The 21,780-nt window shown below is 37.3% G+C and overlaps 1 protein-coding gene across 7 annotated transcripts in view; it reads right to left on the reverse strand.

Moving 5' to 3' along the window:
• NAV3 (neuron navigator 3) overlaps positions 1–21,780 on the reverse strand; it is a 600,880-nt gene that overhangs the window by 130,359 nt on the left and 448,741 nt on the right. For all 7 annotated transcript variants that reach the window (XM_040491360.1, XM_040491363.1, XM_040491362.1 and 4 more), the window contains exon 12: positions 16,960–17,079. In XM_040491360.1, coding sequence (XP_040347294.1) covers positions 16,960–17,079 — 120 coding nt within the window. The remainder of the gene's footprint in view (positions 1–16,959; positions 17,080–21,780) is intronic.

The following is a 21,780-nucleotide window of genomic DNA, read 5'->3' on the forward strand; positions in this document are numbered from 1 at the left end:
GGCCTTTACATTTTGACAGAGCTGAAAATACTTGTACGTTTGTTGTTCCTTTTATCATCTGATTTCTTGATTCTACATCTCACCCTGAAAAGATTAAAATATCTTCTGTCTGATATTTTCCAGAAAATATTTGCTAATCCTTGGCCTAGATAAGGAACAAGTTGAGCTCACTTTCAACTTACCTTTTAATTATTGCAAGTTCAGTTAACCTCACTGACCCTTCCTAATTTTATTCATAGAATAAGTCTTTTTAACATCTTTCCTCACTTCGCAGAATTCCTATCAAGAAATAAACAAAAAATGACAACGTGGGATAACTTGAGATATGTAGAAATGTCCATACACATATAATTATAGCTTTTCCCAGAAATATTAATATAAACTACATGTACACCAAATTTCAAAAGTCTATACTTTTACTCTATAAATTTTCTAAACTCAGAGATCAGTTCTGTGTTGTTTTAGACAAAATCAAAATATACTTCAGGATTTTTGAGGAACATCGCCATCAGATGGCCTAGTATTATACTTTGCTATTTAAATTTCTGCTTTGAGTGTCTTGGTCAAAATTTTTAAAAGATCAACAGCCAGAATCAAATAAACACATTGTACACCTTAAACATATACAGTGTTATACGCCACTTATGTCTTTTTTTTTTTAAAGAAGAAAATAGCAATAATCTAGATGATATGGTTTTGGAAGACATTCACACATAATAAATTATTTTCCATAGTGCCTTCAAGTGTTAACAACCTTAACTACATTTTTCTTTTTAGACCTATGCTTTAAAAAAAAACAAAAAAACAAACAAACAAAAAAAAACACCTCTCCACAAAATAAAGCATTAATGCATTCATCTATCCATTCATTAGATAAATATTTATTGAGATTCAGCAGGGCATCAGGCTCAGTGCTAAATGCCAAAAATATAAAGTCACATAAGGTATGGAAAAATATTTTTGATATGATGTGTAGGGCATTATATAACACAAGGATGCACATGATGAAATGGGGTTTCAGGACAATGGATGTATATTTGGTAACAAGAACTGCATTTGGATTTGGGGTTACAGGGGTGAATGGGACATAGTCCCTATCCTTGGATACATCACAGGCCTCTGGGAGAGACAGAGACATAAACAGGGTCTTCAAAATAGGATAGTAAATTATAAAGTTGAAGTACAACCTAGTTCACAGGGGTGGTGCACCGAAACCGCTAAGGTTTTGAGGGGAGTTCACAGAGGAGACAACATCTGCAGTGAATCTTGCAGAATAAGTAAGAGTTATGAAGGAAAACAGAATGAGTATTCCAGATTGAATATGGGATTCCAGGTCTAAGCAAAGGCATAAAACAGCAGAGTTGGTGAGGGGATAAAGAGTTGGATATTTTCTTTTTTATTTTTTTAACGTTTATTTATTTTTGAGAGACAGAGAAAGACACGGCGTGAGCAGGGGAGGGGCAGAGAGAGAGGGAGACACAGAATCTAAACCAGGCTCCAAGCTGTCAGTACAGAGCCCAACATGGGGCTCAAACCCATGAACCGTGAGATCATGATCTGAGCCAAAGTCAAACACTTAACCCACTGAGCCACCCCAGGCTCCCCAAGAGTTCGATATTTTCAAAGTGTAAACTGTAAGGCCAGGCAAGGCCTGAGACCAAGTAAAGCTGTGAACAGAAGCCAGGATGCCCAGGTTTAGAAGCGAAGGGAGGGAGGGAAAGGGTGCACTGGTAACTGTCTAGAGTAAGCATGTTAAGATGTAAGTAAAGACTTAGGCAGTTAATGTGCATCTTTGGCTGTGTTCACTGGTTCAAGAATGCACATATGATAGCCTGTCCAATCCTTGTAATTTCTAGGAATCTGGCAGAAGCATGCTTTTTCCCCCATTGGACTTGAGCCTTGAATTATGTAAGGAGAATAAGCTGCCGTAATAAGAGGAGCACTAAGCCTACCCATGCAAAATACCACAGCCCAGCCAACTGATAAAGAAAACTGGATACTGTATTCAGCCACATCTAAACTCAGAACTACTTATAGACATTTCAGTTATCGGAACAATGCATTTTTTTTTCTTAAACCACTTTGGGTAGGATTTTTCTGTCAGGTACAATGATGAAAGACCTAATAGTATTTATTACTAGTTGTTAGTAGTATTTCATACAATTTGTAAGTATCAAAATGAGGCTGAGAGGCCACTAGCTTAGCTGTGATCAAACCAAGAATCCAAACTCGAAAACCCTTTTAAATAACCAATTATGCTAAATTCTATCTCACAATACTATATTTTCTCCAAATGTATACTGCTTATTTAACGACTTATGGTAAGTACATGGCAGATACATGGCAAAGGTGGAGGGTAAATGATGGTGCTGATCGAGTGGAGTCACACCTGGTTGCCATGATTATGGGGCTAAGTAAGGGGGAAAGTTCCATGTTTATCACACAAAATGTATTTAATTACTTCCTGGTCATCCCACCAAGATTCCGTATTTTCCTGCTCCAGAGAATAATCTCATCTTTTGCTATGATATTTGAACAGGGGCAGTTGCCTAGTTTTTCATGTGTTTGGCTGGGAATCTGGGGGTCTGATTGCTTCTTAAAAACGTTTTAATACAATTCCTTCCATTTTTACTTCACATTCATCCCTACATCCCAAGGTAACCAATCCTAAAATTCCTAAGCTTTTTGGCATGCCTACGATGTGACTTGCATCGCTTCTTGACCTTACCCACAGTGTTCTACAGTTCACTCAGTGCTTTCCTGGGGCTGCTAAATCAGTCTTCCTTCTTCCTCTGTTTTGCCACTTTCACAGTTTTTTGTTTTGTTTTGTTTTGTTTTTACCATTTTTGCCCTCTGTATTCTGGCCCTTGTGGCTTTATACATTCAAGACAATCTTTTCACTAAAATATTTGGACAGTTTTTAATAGCATTAGGACTGGCATGATATTTGAATCTGAAAATATTCCTGCTATAAAATCAACAACATCAACCTATTCTAAAACTTTAGTGGTTAATTGGAATCAGAACAGCATTTCTATTGGTTTTTACTATGAACAACCTGTTCTAGCCATTAGCTGATCAATCTGGCTTAGAAAAGAAGGTCAGGGGACAATTAAATTACTGAGTCAAACTGAAGCTGGAAAAGATTTCAAAATAAAAATATACATTAATGTCATTTTTAATTCCACTTATTTGTTTTACTTCACCTGCCCCAAATTATTTTTAATTTTAGCTAGTATATATCCTGGTTATCAAGTGGACATGGCTGGGACAAATCGGCCGGGGTCAGAGTAGAATATACTGTTAGAGAAACAAATAATAAGGTTTTATTCTGTAAGAAATAAAGTACGCCCCAATATTTAATTAAGTTGAGACTCCTAAATACAAAGAACAAACAGGGTTGATGAGGGCGGGGGAAAGGGGGAAATGGGTGATGGGCATTGAGGAGGGCACTTGTTAGGATGAGCACTGGGTTTGTATGTAAGCCATGGATCATGGGAATCGATCCCCATAACCAAGAGCGCACTGCATATACTGTTAGGCAACTTGACAATAAATTATATTTAAAAATAAATAAATAAATAAAAACATTTAATTAAATTTAAAGAAGAATCACAGTTTCAGTCAATCGTGTTTCCCTTCTATTTTGTCAGCGGCAAAATCTGGCTGAAAAAAATTTTTTTAACCATTTATTATTTTTTTATTTTAATTTTTCATTTTTTTAATGTTAATTTATTTTAGGGAGACACAGAGCATGAGCAGGGGAAGGGCAGAGAGAGAGGGAGTCACAGAATCAGAAGCAGGTTCTAGGCTGTCAGTGCAGAGCCCAATGTGGAATTCGAACCCATGAGACGTGAGATCATAACCTAAGCTGAAGTTGCATGCTTAACCGACTGAGCCACCCAGGTGCCCCTGGCTAACAAAATATTTTAAATTTATAACAAACTCATGAATCCTAATAGTGTACAAAGCCCTAAATATATACTTGAAATTAGAAAAAAAATCTAAAATGAAAATAATTTATATAATCTTAAGGAATGATATTTACACAGAAAAATAAAATAAAATTCCAAATGTTCATATGTGTATGTGTATACACACACACACACACACACACACACACACACACACATATACACAAACATGCCCATGTAGACATCTGAGGGATCTTCTATAAGTTCAAAATTTAATCTTTTTAGAAAAAAATACATAGATATAAACATACAATCAGATAGGTAGGATTCTGCTAATGACTACCAATTAAACCAGAACTTTGATGAATATCTTAAATTTAATGGTTGACTACACTAACTCCTTAGGTATAATTCATTCCATGACAGAATAGCATACCATCACTACAAGTCATAACTTAAAATAATATTTACTACTATGTGTATTGTTTATTATGTAAGTTAAGCAAGCAGGATAATATATCCTATAGAAGGTACAACCCAAACTATGTAAATGGAGGGGAGGAACATGCCTGGGAGGAAATCTGTCAAGGCAATTGTTTGGGGGATGGAAGGGTAATGGATTACTTTGGATTCTTCTTTATGCTTATACGTATCCTGTGAATTTTCCTCAGTAATCACAGAAAAGCTTTAAAATAACAAAATAACTATTTAATTCAGAAAATAAGCACTCATTTGTAATGAAAACACTTTCATTTGCAACTTATCTGAAAAAAACATATGGAAGCTCTGTTAATGCTTAAAAAAACCGCAGCTCGCTGCAAATAACTTTAACCATTTCAAACACAAATTAAGTCAAGCAAGGAAAAAGAATATAAACGAAGCACACATGACTATTAAACAAGTCCATGTAGCCCACTCTATACAGCTGGAGTGAGCAAGATGCAGAATTTATCAGCTGCCAGCCGGAAGCTCTCAATTTAATGATCCCAACTTGAATGTCTCACTCCATTAGTTGGCCTATTAAAAAAAGAACTCATCCCTAGTTCTTGCAGGGGAAAAAAAAATACGCAAGTGATTCATGTATAGATGCGACCTCTTGAATCAAATTAAACAGTTAAGTTAGCTGATATAGTCTCTCCTATATTTTGCTCTTTATGAAAAAAAAAATTCATGTCCTATAAAATCCCACCTTGCTTTTCCCTTCATATAAGTACTCTTTTAATATTTTCCTGTATATAAGCTGAACATATTTCTCCCTTTTCTATTTTTTCTAATGTTTCCTTGAGCCTGTTAGAAATAGATATTTCAACAGACATTGGGATTTAAGACTATGATAGATTTTATATATATATATATATATGTATATATATATATATATATATATATATATATATATACATACATATATGAACAAACCACTGCTAAATTGCTTTACTCATGTTAACAGACTAGCCAGCATTTTAGAAGCTGTAACACATGTGAAAATATTGTTCTGTCAGTTCTGTTTTTAGGTTTATCAAAAATCTGCAGTAAAATAGAATAGGATTATATACTGAGGGAACTTAACCAACATTTATGAAGTTGAGTAAAAACATAAACCTCCTCATATCTTACAGATACGTTTAGACCAAAGGGAAAAATGAAACAATTTACAAAATCAGAAAATGTATATCCAGGCAAATTAAAAAACAAACAAACAAACAAAAAACTTTTATCTAGGGGCACCTAGGTGGGTCAGTCAAAGTGTCCGGCTTCAGCTCAGGTTATGATCTCGCGGTTCATGACTTTGAGCCCTGTGTCGGGCTCTGTGGTGAGAGCTCAGAGCCTGGAGCCTGCTTCGGATTCTATGTCTTTCTGTCTCTCTCTCTCTCTCTCTCTTTTTCAAATAAATAAACATTTAAAAAATAAAATTTTTTTTCTAAATTAATGATATTACAAATAATAGAGCACAGGAACTGGATTCAAATTTTACCACTACAGTTAATTAACAAAGTGTCTATAGGCAAGTTTATTAATCTAAGAACTCTTAGCCTTATAAAGCGGCAGCAACAAAACAAAACAAAACTTCATAGGGCTCTTGTAAAGATAAAATGTAACAATGTATCTTTTAATATGAAATTTATTGTCAAATTGGTTTCCATACAACACCCAGTGCTCATCCTAACAGGGGTTTCCCACCCCTAAAGGGGTCACCCACTTTCCCCTCCCTCCCACAACCCTCAGTTTATTCCCAGTTTTTAAGAGTCTCTTAATAAGGTTTGGCTCCTTCCCTCTCTGTAACTTTTTTGTTTGTTTTTTCCCTTCCCCTCCTCCATGGTCTTCTGTTAAGTTTCTCAGGATCCACATAAGAGTGAAACATATGGTATCTGTCTTTCTCTCTATGGCTTATTTCACTTAGCAGAACACTCTCCAGTTCCATCCACGTTGCTACAAAAGGCCATATTTCATTCTTTCTCATTGCCAAGTAGTACTCCATTGTGTATATAAACCACAATTTCTTTATCCATTCATCAGTTGATGGGCATTTAGGCTCTTTCCATAATTTGGCTATTGTTGAAAGTGATGTTATAAACATTGGGGTCCAAGTGCCCCTGTGCATCAGCACTCCTGTATCCCTTGGGTAAATTCCTAGCAGTGCTATTGCTGAGTCATAGGGTAGATCTATTTTTAATTTTTTGAGGAACCTCCACAATGTTTTCCAGAGTAGCTGCACCAGTTTGCATTCCCACCAACAGTGCAAGAAGGTTCCCGTTTCTCCACATCCTCCCCAGCATCTATAGTCTCCTGATTTGTTCATTTGACTGGTGTGAGGTGATATCTCCATTGTAACAATGTATTTAAGTAACATGGCATGTTGGCTACACATAACTAGTCCACAATGCTGAAAGCTACTACAGCTAAGTTTTATCATAACAACCTTGACTCCTCCCCTTCTTTCTCCTCATTACCATCTTCATAAGATTATTAACAAATTATTTTGGAAGGAGATAAGGTAAAACTACTGCATATATAAGAGTACTGAGGAATACCTCTTCAATGGGAAGAATATAATAGTAAAGTTTAGCTTCAGCCAACTTTAATGTCAGGAGGTGGGAGAGCTTAAAGTCACCTGTATGCATGTTTTGAAAAACATTAAGCAGTATCCTAAACAAAAATACCTATAGCCCGGGCTAGTTGTATTGTACCACTATCCTTGCAATCTCAGTGGCCTTTTAAACTTTAATAATTCGTACTCTAATTCCCTTGAAAACAGGGTCTCCAGGATTGAACACAGTGCTTGGTAGAGGGTAGGTTCTCAATAGTGCTTCCGGTGTGAATTAATTCTGTGAGGGGTATTACTTAAGAGTACTAGAAGTTTATACGATTATTCACAATGAGGTCAGTTAATTCTGAGAATTGGAACCCCAAAAAGAAGTTCAGCAGCAGTTCATAAACCTGCAATGGTGAGCAGGGTGTCAAAGGGAAGTTGAAAGGACAAATCAGACTTTTTCTGCTTCTCTAATAATTTGCACTGGTCTCTTTCTACTTAAGAGTAAAGAAACAAGAGCAAAAAAGGCAGACCATCTGATTATGAAGTGAAATAATTATATTTACTTTATCTATTTCCATCTCAGCCTATTAATCCTTTTTGTGTTTGCTTTTAATTACAACGGAAAGCTAGTCAGCTAATGAAGGAAATACTTAAGATACGGGACTCTACTGATTCTGTGAGTATGCTAGGACAAATCAACACAGAATAGAATGAATTATTAGAATGTACACACACTAGGGAGAAGCATCATGAATCTGACCCCTGGAGATATTTGCTTGATGGCTTAGGAGAAATCTCTGTTGCCTTCACTTCTCCTATTTGGACAAGTTGTGGAAATATCAAAGGCCTCCCATTCTTAGAACTAACTCTTCACAGGATTTTGTGAGAATTTGCATGTTGCATCGCTCCCTTTGTAAAGGCAGTACTGTATTCTGCACATTGATACCAACTGTAGATTTAGGGCAAAGGGACCCAGAATATACCACTGTGAAGAGGTTGTTGGATTTTTTTCCCTGAACTTTTGTTATTGCCTAAAAGTAGAGCCTCCCAAAATAATTCAACTGTCATAAATCCCCTCCCTGGGAGTTCTGTAACCAGAGAAGTTTGAATCCTATCACCCGAGATGAGAAGTAAGGACAATAATCACTTAGACATGGTTATGAAACTACATATCTCTCATCTCTTCTTCTAAGTGTCCATTTATTTTTCCCAGAAGTCATCTGTCTTCCCACAAGTGCCCTTCTCCCTCTCCCCTTGTCCTATCAAGAGAGTAAATCCAAAGAGTACTTTTGTTTCTAATATGAAATCTTTGTCAAATTGGTTTCCATACAACACCCAGTGCTCATCCCAACAGGTGCCCTCCTCAATGCCCATCACCCGAGGAGTTCTTCTCACAAGAATTTTTTTCCTCTTTTCTTTCCTTTTCCTTATATCCATATGAGAAGATGGATATTAGTCGACCCTAATGTGGCAATCATTTCACAATACATGCAAACCAAACTGTCAGGCTGTATGCCTTAAACATATGTGGCAATGCAGGTCAATTATTTTTTAATAAACTGGGGGGAAAATAGATGGTACTTAGTCCCAAATTCTAGTTTCCTCTTTGAATCACATTTTCTGTCAGTTTCCCACATACATATGCAAATAAAAAATCTGTCTTTTTTTTTTTTTTTAATAATCTCCTTTTGTCATTGTATTTGCAGGTCCCAAATTCTAAACCTAAGAGGACAGAGGAAAAAGCCCCTGACTGCCCACAACAAGGGATTCAGTACGACTAGACGTTTCATCCTAGGCTTCCCTTTACATATTGAGTTATAATGACTGATAACCTGAGAGCCACGTAAAATCACGACAGTCCCTTAATGCCTTTTGTAAACTCTTCCATCAGCCACGATTTCAGCATCCGGACTATAGTGTAACAAATAAAACCAATCTATCAGTGAATATACTACAAAAATAATTTCTATGATGTATTATGCTTTTACTTTTCAAAAGGTCATGGTTCAACAAGCAGAAATCAGTAAAAATGTCAATAGTTAAATTGGTTAGCTTACAATTCAAAATAACAATCACTGCATTTAAAAATATACTTTAGATAGTAACATAATAGATAATCCAAAATGGACCTGGAGAATAGTATCTTTGTCATTACAATACATGGGATTTTGTTAATTTTCCAAAAAAGAGTTTGTTACCTGGCGGTTTATCTTCCTCTCCTTTGAGACTCATTCTGTCATTATATGGACTTGACGGTCACATGGATAATCCATCTTAACCAAATTTTGACTTCTATGGACATTTTACTTGAGTAACTCAGGCTATTGCTTATACCTCGCTCAATCATCTCAAATGTTGTTTCATACTATTTTATTTTATTCTTTTGCATAAACCTTCTCCAATTAACTTCATTTGCCCATGGAATTTGACATTGTTGCCCATTTCCTCTACTCTCCATTTCAAAAATATCAGAAAACCCCATTTGTTCTTCAGCTTTGTGTTGCAGCTATTTTCTCTCTCTCGCCAATGGTTACTTTCCCTTTCTTCACTCTTTAAATGCCAAGGGTTCATTCTCAGTGCCTGTTTTCCCACTCCACATCACAGATACAAATGTGCTCGTAGCCTGCACAGCGCTCATTCACATAGCGGTTTAAAACAAATAAATTAGTTATCATCATAATAAGCCTCCGGCCAGCTCCATGGAGGGATGCTAAGGCTGGGAAACTGACCTGAGATCGTCCTGTCATGCATTACAAACTTGGGAATGTGCTCAGATAGGTTTGCCTCAATTACTTGCCTCTGGTAGGCTGGCTTCTCATGACTGCTGGCATTTTCTTTCCGTACAGCCAATATCATCAAGAGCGTTATCTCTGTGGGAATCTTTAAGGCACTAGGAGTTTACATGACCATACATGAGAACGTTCACTGTCTCTTGCTTTATATAAGCTTCTCTGTGGTTTCCTACGTTATCTGCCATTGAAGAAAATGTGTATCTTTATCTATCTTATAGACCTATTAAGGTTCAGTTACAGATATTTAAAAATTGGAAGGTTTCTCACAAAAGTCCAGAGTCTGACTTCACTTGAAAAATCAAATGGCTTGGCAGTCTTTAGCCCCTCCTTTCCACATTTCTGCATTTCCACAGGCAGCAACCTCTAGAGCTAAGGGTGCCTACCTCCTTCAGATTGATCATGTTGAACATAACCCTTCTGCTTTATTCATTTCATGTGATCTTCCTGATCCCTGAGGGATTAGAGATTAATAATAGACATACTATATAGAGTCAGCACTTTAATCCAGCATTTATAGAGGGACTAACCTATATCTCCAAGGAGAAAACCACCACAGAATGATACAGTGTTATGAATTGAATTGTGCCCCATTCCCCCCAGATGCCAATGTTGAAACTCTATTCATCAATGTGACTATATTTGAGGTAGGGCCTTTACAGAGGTAATTAAGGTTAAATGAGGTCATAATGGTAGGGCCCTACTCTGATAGAACTGGTGTCCTTTTAAGAACAAGAAAAGACATGAGGCATCTTCCTCTTTCTCCCTGAGGGAGCACAGGGGAAAGGCAGTATGAGGACATAGTAAGAAGGTAGCCATCTACAAATCAGGGAAAAAGCTCTCACCAGATAATGACTTTTGCAGCACTGTAACCATGGATGTGTCGCCTTCAGAACTGTGTGATATCATATAGCTGTTGTTTAAGCCACCCAGTTGCTATATTTTGTGCATAAGCAGAGTACTGTCCACAGACCAAACCCATGTTCCTTTAGAAATGGTGCCCCTGGGGCATCTGGGTGGCTCAGTCAGTCAAGCGTCCGACTTTGGCTCAGGTCATGATCTCAGGTTCATGAGTGCAAGCCCCACATAGAGCTTTGCACTGACAGTGAGGAGCCTGCTTGTGATTCTGTCTCCCTCTCTTTCTGCCCCTCCTCCACTCATGCTTTCTCTCTCAAAATAAATAAATAAAATTAAAAAAAAATAAATAAAACAAGAAGAAATGGTGCCCCCATTCCAGCTTCCTAGCTGGGAGCTCATCTTCTTTCACTGGACTCTTTTTTTTTTTTTTTAATTTTTTTTTTTCCCAACGTTTATTTATTTTTGGGACAGAGAGAGACAGAGCATGAACGGGCGAGGGGCAGAGAGAGAGGGAGACACAGAATCGGAAACAGGCTCCAGGCTCTGAGCCATCAGCCCAGAGCCTGACGCGGGGCTCGAACCCACGGACCGCGAGATCGTGACCTGGCTGAAGTCGGACGCTTAACCGACTGCGCCACCCAGGCGCCCCTTCTTTCACTGGACTCTTGAAGTCACTTCCTGAGCCGTCTGCCTGTCTTTGTGCCATCTCTATTCACTATTTGCTGTGGGGGAGTTCTTTTTAAAATACAGTAATTATAACATATGCTCTTGCTTTGAAGTTTAAAAATAAAATGAATTAAAATAGTAAAATAGCCCCTTATACTTATAGTTCCTCCAGGTCCTTTGTCTCTTGTCACCCTCGCCCACATTCCCAATGCACCAGCAAAATCACATCATTAACGGGTCTGACAAAGATTCTCTTCTTGACCAAACTTTAGTTAATCTCCTGTGAGGTCTCTTCTTGGACTAGGCCTTGACTTTGACCCATTGCTGGGCCTCCAAAGCCCAGTTTTAGCAAGAATACTGCCTACTAGGGCATTTTCGAGAGAATCCTCTGCCTTTATCGGAGCACCTGTGATAATCTGATAGTGGTCCTCATCCCCCATGCTCAGGATCTGATCACCCTGGGCTGTCTTCAGCAGGGATCCTAAGTGGGCTTAACAAGAATTCCCCTTCCCTTGATGTCTGCTCTCAGTAATTTTCCATCCACTGACCCACGCCCCGCCATTCTGCTTGTTGGCTATGAATCCCCACTCGTTCCTGTTGTACTCAGAACTGAGCTCAGTTGTATACGAAGATCTCTTTTCCCCTATTACTAGAGTTCCTTATGAAATCTGTTTTCATTGCTTTAAAAATGGCCCACATCTGGTTTTCTGTAACATGCCCTTAAACTAAACTCTTCTATGCTTCTATGCTCTCCACCCCCACATTTCTTCAGCTATCTCCTAGGCCATATGTCAAAAAGTCTTATGTTTGCCCCATTTAAATCACACTGCTTTTTGAAGCCTTTCCTTATTCTCCCAGGTAGGAAGGAACTTCCTGGGGTGCTTCTAAGGTAATTTGTATATACATCTATTACAACTGACTCGACTTTATTATCACTTTTATTTTTTGCTTATATTACATTGTCTGACCATTAAACTCAGGGTCTCTCATCTTTATCATTTTGTCCTGTTTCTACCCAAGGTGCTATTATGCTGTCATGCAGTTAGGAGGTAATTATACATTTATTAATCAAATATTTGTTAATGCTAGCAGAGGAACTAGTGTCAGGACAGTAAAAGGAGTTAATAAAAACCCAAACAGCTATTCCCCAACTATCCCCTCAAATTACCTTTCAAATATAGTGCAACCCAATTGTATAAGTGTATATGAATTAGGATTGACTTCATTATAACCAGAGTCAAATGGGTAAAGCCCACACATTTTGTCTACTATGAGTTTATTTGTGAAGTTCCCAAAGCATCTCCAACATGTCTACAAAGATTAGTCCCATTCTGTAATCTTTTTTTTAGTCACTGTAGTGAAGAAATGGGGTTGGTATTGGATTGATATGGAAAATGAACGAACTGCAGTATCTTTGAGTACTAAAATACTTAAAATATACCATAGTTATCTGTTCAAAGCCCTCCTCTTTACTTTGGGGCCATTTCAATTGTTGGGAAGAAGATTTCAGCTGTTGTCTATGGCCCATCAGATTTCAACCAGACGTTAATCAAAGGGGAACCTTATAACCTTCACTAAAAAAAAAAAACAAGCAATTGAAATCCATTGCTATCCTAGCCAGCTGGCTACTTTGCTCTTATGTAAGTGCTTTTTATTGATATAGCTTATAGAAAAAATACCTAAGAAATTTGAAAACTTAACTGCTGGGTTTATTTTTGCTCTTCAGCTTTCTTACCGGTGAATTATTGCAAGCCTTACATTTGCCAATTTGCTAAAATGAACCAAGCACTAATACTTTTCATATTATTTAAAAGAACCTTGACTAAGATAGCTGGGAAACCACAAATACAGGAGGTAAAAGATCTAAGTCCTTGTACAATTAGATCCACTAAACGAAGGCATTAAGCAAAATAGTATTTCTCAAAATATCACAAAAATAAATTGTTATAGAGAAAAAAGCAGGGGAATCAGTGAGTGATAAAAAAAGCTTTTGGGAAGCAATGAGTTAAAAAAAAAGTTAAGCAGTTTTTAAGTACAGAACTTCTCAGTATTTTTTTTAAGTAAAACTGAGCAAAGAGGTATCACCTTAGAGCTATTCTTGCCTATCTTATTTGGAATGGATATCAGAATTAAGAAAGCTTTATGAAACAACATCCTGTACAAGGAGATTTTTAAATTAACAGAAGGACTTACACAACTATAATATTTATTTATTTATTTATTTATTTATTTATTTATTTATTTAGTGCAACAGAAGGACTTACACAACTCTTTTATTTATTTATGTATTTATTTACTTACTTACTTATTTTTAGTGTGAACAGGGAAGAGGGTCAGAAGGAGAGAGAGAGAATCCCAAGCAGGCTCCACACTGACCATGGAGCCCAACATGGGCTCCATCCCACAACCCTGCGACCATGACCTGAGCCGAAATCAAGAGCAGGACACTCATATGATATTTGCCATATGAGAAATTTAAGATACAAAACAGGTGAACATAAGGGAAGGGAAGCAAAAATAATATAAAAACAGGGAGGAGGACAAAACATCAGAGACTCTTAGATATGGACAACAAACAGAGGGTTACTGGAGGGGTTGTGGGAGGGGGGATGGTCTAAATGCATAAGGGGCATTAAGGAATCTACTCCTGAAATCATTGTTGCATCATATGCTAACTTGGAGGGAAATTAAACAATAAATAAATTAAAGGAAATGTCAAATAAAAAAAAAAGGGTTGGACACTCAACCTATTGAGCCACCCAGGTGCACTTGCATTTTTAAAGTTATATACATCCTGATTCACTTCCTGACACAGAATTTTAAAAGAGCTTTGGACTTATCTATAATAAAAGACAAATCCCTATCTCTGTTGATAGCAGGATTTTCCCTAGGACTTTATTGGTATTTAATATATACAAGTGATAAAGTGGTTTTTGTATTCCTTAAATTATATAATTCTTTCACAAACCTCTTAGGCAATTCTCAGAAGCTGAATCTAATGAATGGAGACAATTTATTTCTGGTGCAACATGTCATTATTTGATCTAATTTAAAGATTAGTGCCATTGTTGTTTTTATGTTGTCTTTCCCTTGACACAGCACAGCTAATGAAGTGAATAAAAACGTCAATATGTCATTTTTTAATGTTTAAATGTTAATGTTAAGTGTTCGTGTTTTCATACACCTGGCATCTGTTTGTTAATTTTAGGATAGTGATTCGCTAACTTGAGCACACACAAGAATCTCCTGGAGGGCCTGCTGGAGCTCAGATTGCTGGGCCCACCCCGGGCGCTTCCTAATCAGTAAGTCTTGGATAGAGCTGATCTGCATTTCTATCAAGTTCCAAGTGCTGCTGATGCTGCTGACGCAGTTACCACACGTTAAGACCTGCTGCTTTCACAGGCCTCAATTTATTAGACACACATCTGGGTTTTTCTGTTGCTCTGAGGCTCCTCAGCCAGGCCCCAATCTGGAGTCTTAAAGGAGTCGGAGAGTTATCCCAACTGTCTCCAAAATAAGGCACCTTTGTATTGATCCCACAATCTCATTTCCTAAAGACCGATAGACTCTCCCCTTCCTTTAATATTCTCCACTGTCTGCTAAGAATGTGCAGGTCATTAGTCTCAAAATGTAGTCCACACTGTAGATTTTTCCCCCTCAAATCACTGCTCCCTGTATTTCTACATAACCCATTCCCTCTCTTATACGATATCCTTGCAGTATGTTGGGTCTTTCCTGGCCTCATTTGCCTGTGTACCTAGTTGGACTCTATTGCTAGTCTATATGAATGTAGAGCTTATATTCATTCCTTGGTTCATTCACTCCATAGCATTTGTTAAAGGCTCAAAGTGTAATGATGACAAAATTCTGCATTCATGCACTTACACTGGAATGGGGAATATATAAGACAAACGCGTATACAACTAAGTATGATATAAAGAAGGGATGTGTACACTGAAGAAAATAATATAAGGTCACAGGTAAGAAAGTGACTGGAAATCAAATGCATTCTAGCCTCTGTGGAATCATTTTTCTGAGAAGGAAACATAAAGCTGAACTGAAATGTCGTGATGGAGAACACAATGTAGAGAATGTAGAAAAGGGCATTCCAGGCGGAGGAAGCATCAATTCAAGGGCAGAAAGAAGTCCAGGGTTGTTGAAGGAGTCAGCAAGGGAAAATGGTTGAGGAGTTCAGGTTAGGGGTAGGGAAACAAAAATTGTTCATACTCCTTTTGTAACCACATGATTCTCTCACACACAGCTGGTATGCAGACTAGGAGACTAGGATATATATATCCTGGGGGAAACTGCCCTCTGGCCAACAGGAGTTAAAATATCAACAGCATCATTTAAAGAGTATTCAGAACCCCAAATCCCCTCCTTGCCTCAGCTCTGTAAATGGCTGCCATGTCGATTCTCACTCCAGCAGATGTCTGAGGTTTTATTCTCTGGAGAGGTCTCTGATCTACGGATGCCAGGCACATATCCAAACCCCTAACTCATACCCTCCAGCCTAACCCTAGCTGTAACCCCCTGGACAGGTCTCTGAACTGCAGGATACCAGGCACATACCCTCAACCTCACCCTCACGCAGATCTTAGAAAGCAGCTTTCTGAACACATGGTAAGAAAAGCTGAGAAGCAGCCAACTTAACCCAGAGAAGACCCCCAAATATGTAACAAGTGATGGTATTTCTGAAAATGGGTATGACGGCAGGATTAAAAACAGAAGGACCAACTGAATATCTATTTAAAGCATATTGAGAGCCCTCAACCCATCCCCCCCGCCAATATATCAACACCATTTGAGTGAGGAGAAACTGACGACTAATATCAGAATCTAGCCTCTAGAGTTGGCTATGTTGAAATGCACAATGAATTGTACACAGTTCTTATTTCAGAATGCAGATACATGAAGCCACAACCCTTTGTCTTCATAAATGCTGACTTTAGTAAAGAACCACTCTAGGTATTGATATATCATAGTTTTGGAAACGACAATCCCTTCCTGACGAATGAAGTCAAAATTCTGAATGATGAGAGGGAAAAATCAGGTCAGAAGTATGCCTTACAATAGTATTTTACAAGAACAAGATTCTTTAACAGCAGTGATTGTGATCAAAGTGACAAAACAACTCCTGGCAAAATAATAACTAGCACATGCATCAAACACACACACACACACACACACACCCACACACACACACACACACACACACACCTTTAAACAATCTGAAACAATTACAACACAGAAATTAGCCTAAAGCAAGAGTTTTATGCTTTCAACAAACCCCTCAAGAAAAGCATCCTGTTTATTGTACCTGATAATTTGAATTATGTTTCAATCTTTGTATCATTAGCCTCCAGGTAAATCTGAGAATATCTGAACTGAAAGGAACTTATTAGCCAGGGTTCTTTTCAAGTAAAGAATGTAAGTCTATGTTTACAATTTTGCTTTTACGGATATTAAAATTTGCCACCATGTAAACTGAAATTTGTTCGATATTCTCACCAGTGCAATTGTTTTAAGTATACAGGGCTAAACAAGTCTTGTAAGAAAACCCACCTTAGTTTTTAAAATATTCCAAAACGACTATTACATAAATATTAGAAGTCCTTTCATTTATACTGTAAAACTTCTCAGATCTCACTCAGGAAATTGCTTTATGCACTTCTCACCATCACATTACTGACACCATTACCTGTCGGCATCCACTGTCACATCGTGAACCCCTCTTTGGATGACATCCCTGGAAGTCGCTGTGTCAGGTATTCGGTTCAGACTTCTAGTATATAGGTTGAGCCCTCCATCTGTCATGTACCTGAAAACAAATGTGTCATTAATCAACAGAAAATTAAATGATCTCATCTGTATAATTTAGTTTCATAAAAAGTATTCACAATTTTCAATAATTATGTAAATGTGCCCTATCACAGTTTTTTTCTATATAAACATTTTACCCACCAGGAAAAGTGAGAGCATCTTTTCAAGTTTATTAGGAAACCAATCTTACTTGCTACACCAAATAACTAGCCTGTAAAACCTCCATTTATTTCCCTTTGGTTATCAAAATTTTAAACAAGCTTGGAGATAATATAACTCTTAGCAAAGTAAGAGCAAGATCATTTCATCTTGTAAATCTCATTTTTGAAGATTGAAGGTCATAGGAGTAATGTAATATTATTAAACTTAAAATTAGATGAATTTTTTTGATAAGTAAAATGTATGCTACCAATCGGCCACTATGATAAAATAATAGCCTAGATGCATTGTTTAAAATGTTTCCATGAACTGTTCTAAATAGTTTACATGTAATAACATTATGACTGTCCCATTAGAGATAAAATGAGTGAACATGAGAAGGTTAAGTCACCCAGTGTTCCTCAACCAGTCGTAGCAGAATTAAGAAATCAATCTAGGAATGATCTGAACCATCATGCATTACTGTCTGAACTGAAGGGCCACACTGCCCCACTTCATACCTTTGAGAGATACTTCCCTGTCATCATGGGACCATCACCATTGCCCAGGGATGGTCATGTTACTAATGGTCATCTTCCTTCCTTGGCTATGGAGGATTAGAACACATTGTTTATATAGCCTCATGCTGGGCTATATATCAAATTTTTCTTTCTTGAGAACTAGGATTAAAAGGTAGGTCATCAGTCTTTCTATGCGAATAGAGGTGATGATCATGAAAACTAAGGAGATGTATTTATTTCCACAAGATGTAAGGAGTCACAGAGAAAGTTGGTCAGCAAAGTAAAAACAATGGCACAGATGCACAAAAGGAAGCAGACACTTGGCCATGTGGTTTCAACTTGTCCTTGGGTTCTAGGAGATAACCTTCTTTACAATCATGTTCCCAATCTGTTTAAGCAAATTGGAGTCAATTTCACTTTTTGGAATAAAAAAATATTCAATCACGGCCATATTGAAGACTGACCAAATCGTTAAAGCTAGGATTATCAAACTGGTGAATTGCTTCGATGATTATGAATTCTGCCCTTACTAGTTGAAGGGCCTTGAAAAAGTTTTTTAACCTGTGCCTCAATTTCTTCCACTGAATTTGGGAAGAATAAAATCTGCAGATAGATTTTTAAGAAAATTAAAGGAAGAATACCCAAAGCTCTTAATATGAGAGCCCTATAACTAGTAGCCACTTGTGATTCACAAAGTCTCTCCCACATATTTTGAAAAGGAAATATATGCATTTTATTTACAAAACAACACTAAGTCATTCTGAATTATCCTTATAAGGTAATATAGGTAATAAGGTAAAAGTATTTAGTTAGTGGCAAATATTTTTCTCTTTCAAAATTGTGTTGTAAAAGTTTGAGGGAAGGGGCACTTGGGTCGCTCAGTGGTTAAACAGCCAACTCTTAATTTTGGCTCAGGTCATGATCTCACCATCCTGAAATTGAGCCCTGCATCAAGCCTCACATCAGGTTCCTCATGAGGCTCTGCACTGGGTGTGGAGCCTGTTTAAGATGCTCTCTGTCTCTCTCTGTCTCTCTCTCTCTCTCTCTCTGCCCCATCCCTGCTCTTGGGTGCATGCACATTCTCTCCCTCTTTCTGAAAAATAAAAAATAAACAAAAGGTTGAGGGTAGTAGAAATCGTCTGAAAAATAAAAAATAAACAAAAGGTTGAGGGTAGTAGAAATCTTCTCTCCAGACAAGTGAGACACTCTTTTTCTTCTTCTTCTTCATTTTCTTTTTTACCAACATGCTTAATCCTAAACTTAGTTTCTGGAGGAAGTTATAACAATGTACACAAGTTATGTTTCATGTATGTCTCACTGGTCTGCTTATTCATTTGTGTATCTCCAACAGTGTTTAGCACAATGTTTTATATATCATTTGGGATCAACAAATATATTGAACATTTGTTCAGCTGAACTTAAAAGGCTTCCATATTGTAAAAAGAAAGCATCATAGCAGATCTTGGGGCAACTTTACCCATGATGGTGATGCATGGAAACAAGAAATAAAATGACAGATCACTTCTATTAGAAACATAATCTTTCAATTATTTAATACTTACAGAAAAGTAAGTTCTATAGACAAAGGTCAACTGCTTTGAAAACTAATTTGCAAAAGGAAAAAAATGTTTAAAACTTCAATAAATTTAGTAAAATCTTTTTTCAAGAAGTATTTTAAAGGATATTCCTTTTTCTTGGGCTCCTCGATTTTCCAAGTAATATCAAATAGGTTTCCAACAGGTATCAATTAAAACAAAAAAATGAGTCAGTTCTAATTCCTCTGTCTGCAGATACTCTCATTTGAATGTTGATAGGGCATCTTCATAATAGAACCATGAGTTTGTTATTTATTTTTTTAATGTTTATTTTTGAGAGAGAGAGAGGGGGGGGGGGGGGGGGAGGGGCAGACAGAGGGAGACAGAATCCAAAGAAGACTCCAGGCTCTGAGATGTCAGCACAGACCCTGATGCAGGGGCTCGAGCCCACGAACTGTGAGATCATGACTTGAGCCGAAGTCGGACACTCAATTGGCTGAGCCAGCCAGGCATCCCACTATGAGTTTGTTATTTAAAAAACAACATACAGGCACCACACAAGACAAATTTCTGATTTAAATTATCTTGGTAATTCTTCCTTCTTTTCATTCTTTCTGGAGGATTTAAAAATCTAAAAGAACATGAATTTTATATTTCCTCTACAAGAATTATGCTATAGTCTTGGGAGCTATAAATGTTAGGGAATCATTTTGAAAAAATAATGTAAAATTTGAAAAATGATTTCCTAAGAACATTATATCTCAACTGCAAAACTGACAGCCAAGATGAGTTTAAGAAGAGATAACAATCACAGGGAAGATTGTTAGCACAAAAAAACTGCAAAAGAATCGTGAAGGTTACTGACAAAAAAATAATCTCAAAATGTGAAAGTATTAGAATAATTTTAGTCACATTCAAATTCTATAAGCTATGAGGGGTGCCTGGGTGGCTCAGTCGGTTAAGTGTCAGATTTCAGCTCAGGTCATGATCTCATGACTCATGAGTTCGAGCCCCGTGTCAGACCCTATGCCAACAGCTCAGGGCCTGGAGCCTGAGCTTTGGATTCTGTGTCTCCCTCTCTTCTCTCTCTGCCCCTCCCCTGCTCACACTCACCTCTCTCTCTCTCTCCCCCTGACAAATAAACGAACATTAATTTTTTTTTAATAAAAAAATATTCACATGAAAAAATAGTCTCACAAAGCATTTCCTAATTCTTCCTCACTTACACTGCTACTCTGCTTCTTTCTGTACAGGCAAATTTGCATACTTATGGCATATTTGCCTTAGGTGTCTATTACCTAAATTAGTATTTCTAGCCCATATCGTTTCACCTTGTTGTAAAATAAGGTATTAAATTGCTTCCAAGGCATGGATAGGTGGATGTCTCATAAGCATCTCAAATCTAGTATAAACTGACCATATGTTACCTTCATCACTAAGGCTCGTGTTCCTTGTGTGTGTGTTAGTATAGTTAAAGGCAAAGACACCGTCTACCCAATCAACAATATAGATACGTGCCGCTCGTCACTCACCACACTCAGCTATTACAAGATGGAGTCTGTTCAAATCTGTGAATCGGTATCATTATGCTCTAATTATGTCTGGAATTCACTGCAATAGAGAAACTTTGGAAAAATCTTATTTTTCTAATTTTTTTTTTTTTATTTTGAGAAAGAGAGACAGAACAGGGAAAGGGCAGAGAGAGAGGGAGAGAGAGAGAATTCCAAGTGGGCTCTGCACGGATATCACAAAGCATGAGATCATGACCTGAGCCGAAACCGACTCAGACACTTGACTGACTGAGCCACTCAGGCTCCCCTAAAAATCTTATTTTTTACATTGTTTAATCCTACTTTCATTTCTCAATGAACAGAAAGATATACAATTGTACCATCATAGCAATTTCATGCTTTTTGAAAAAAATTTAGAGGGAGATATATATTTTTTCAGATATATAAGGTATAAAAATACATACCAAATAATAATAAAAATAATATCAACTTTCATGTACTTACTACCTGGCTTCAGAAATAGGACATTTACAGTTTTTGCAATGGCCATATAGCCTCCCACCCCTCATATCCCCAAACCTCCCCTTCAGAGATAACTAATGTCCTGGATTTTGTAAGCATTCCTTTACTTATATCTTTGCCGCATAGGCATGTATCCTTAAAACTAAATTGTTTAGCATCTCCTGGATTTGAACTTCCTATATATTGAGCCACACTACATGTTTTCTTGTGACTTCTTTCCTTCACTCAAAATTACATTTTTATAATCAGCTATTCTCATGTATATCATTGTCTTATCCATTTTATTTTTAATTTTTTAATGGTTTTTATTTATTTTTGAGAGGGGGAGAGAGAGAGAGAGAGAGAGAGACAGAGTATGAGTGGGGAGGGGCAGAGAGAGAGGGAGACACAGAATCAGAAGCAGGCTCCAGGCTCTGAGCTGTCAGCACAGAGCCTGATATGGGGCTCGAACTCACAACACCATGAGATTATG

The sequence above is a fragment of the Herpailurus yagouaroundi genome, unplaced genomic scaffold (assembly GCF_014898765.1).
Source record: "Herpailurus yagouaroundi ecotype Mexico unplaced genomic scaffold, PumYag 182, whole genome shotgun sequence".
Lineage (NCBI taxonomy): Eukaryota > Metazoa > Chordata > Mammalia > Carnivora > Felidae > Herpailurus > Herpailurus yagouaroundi.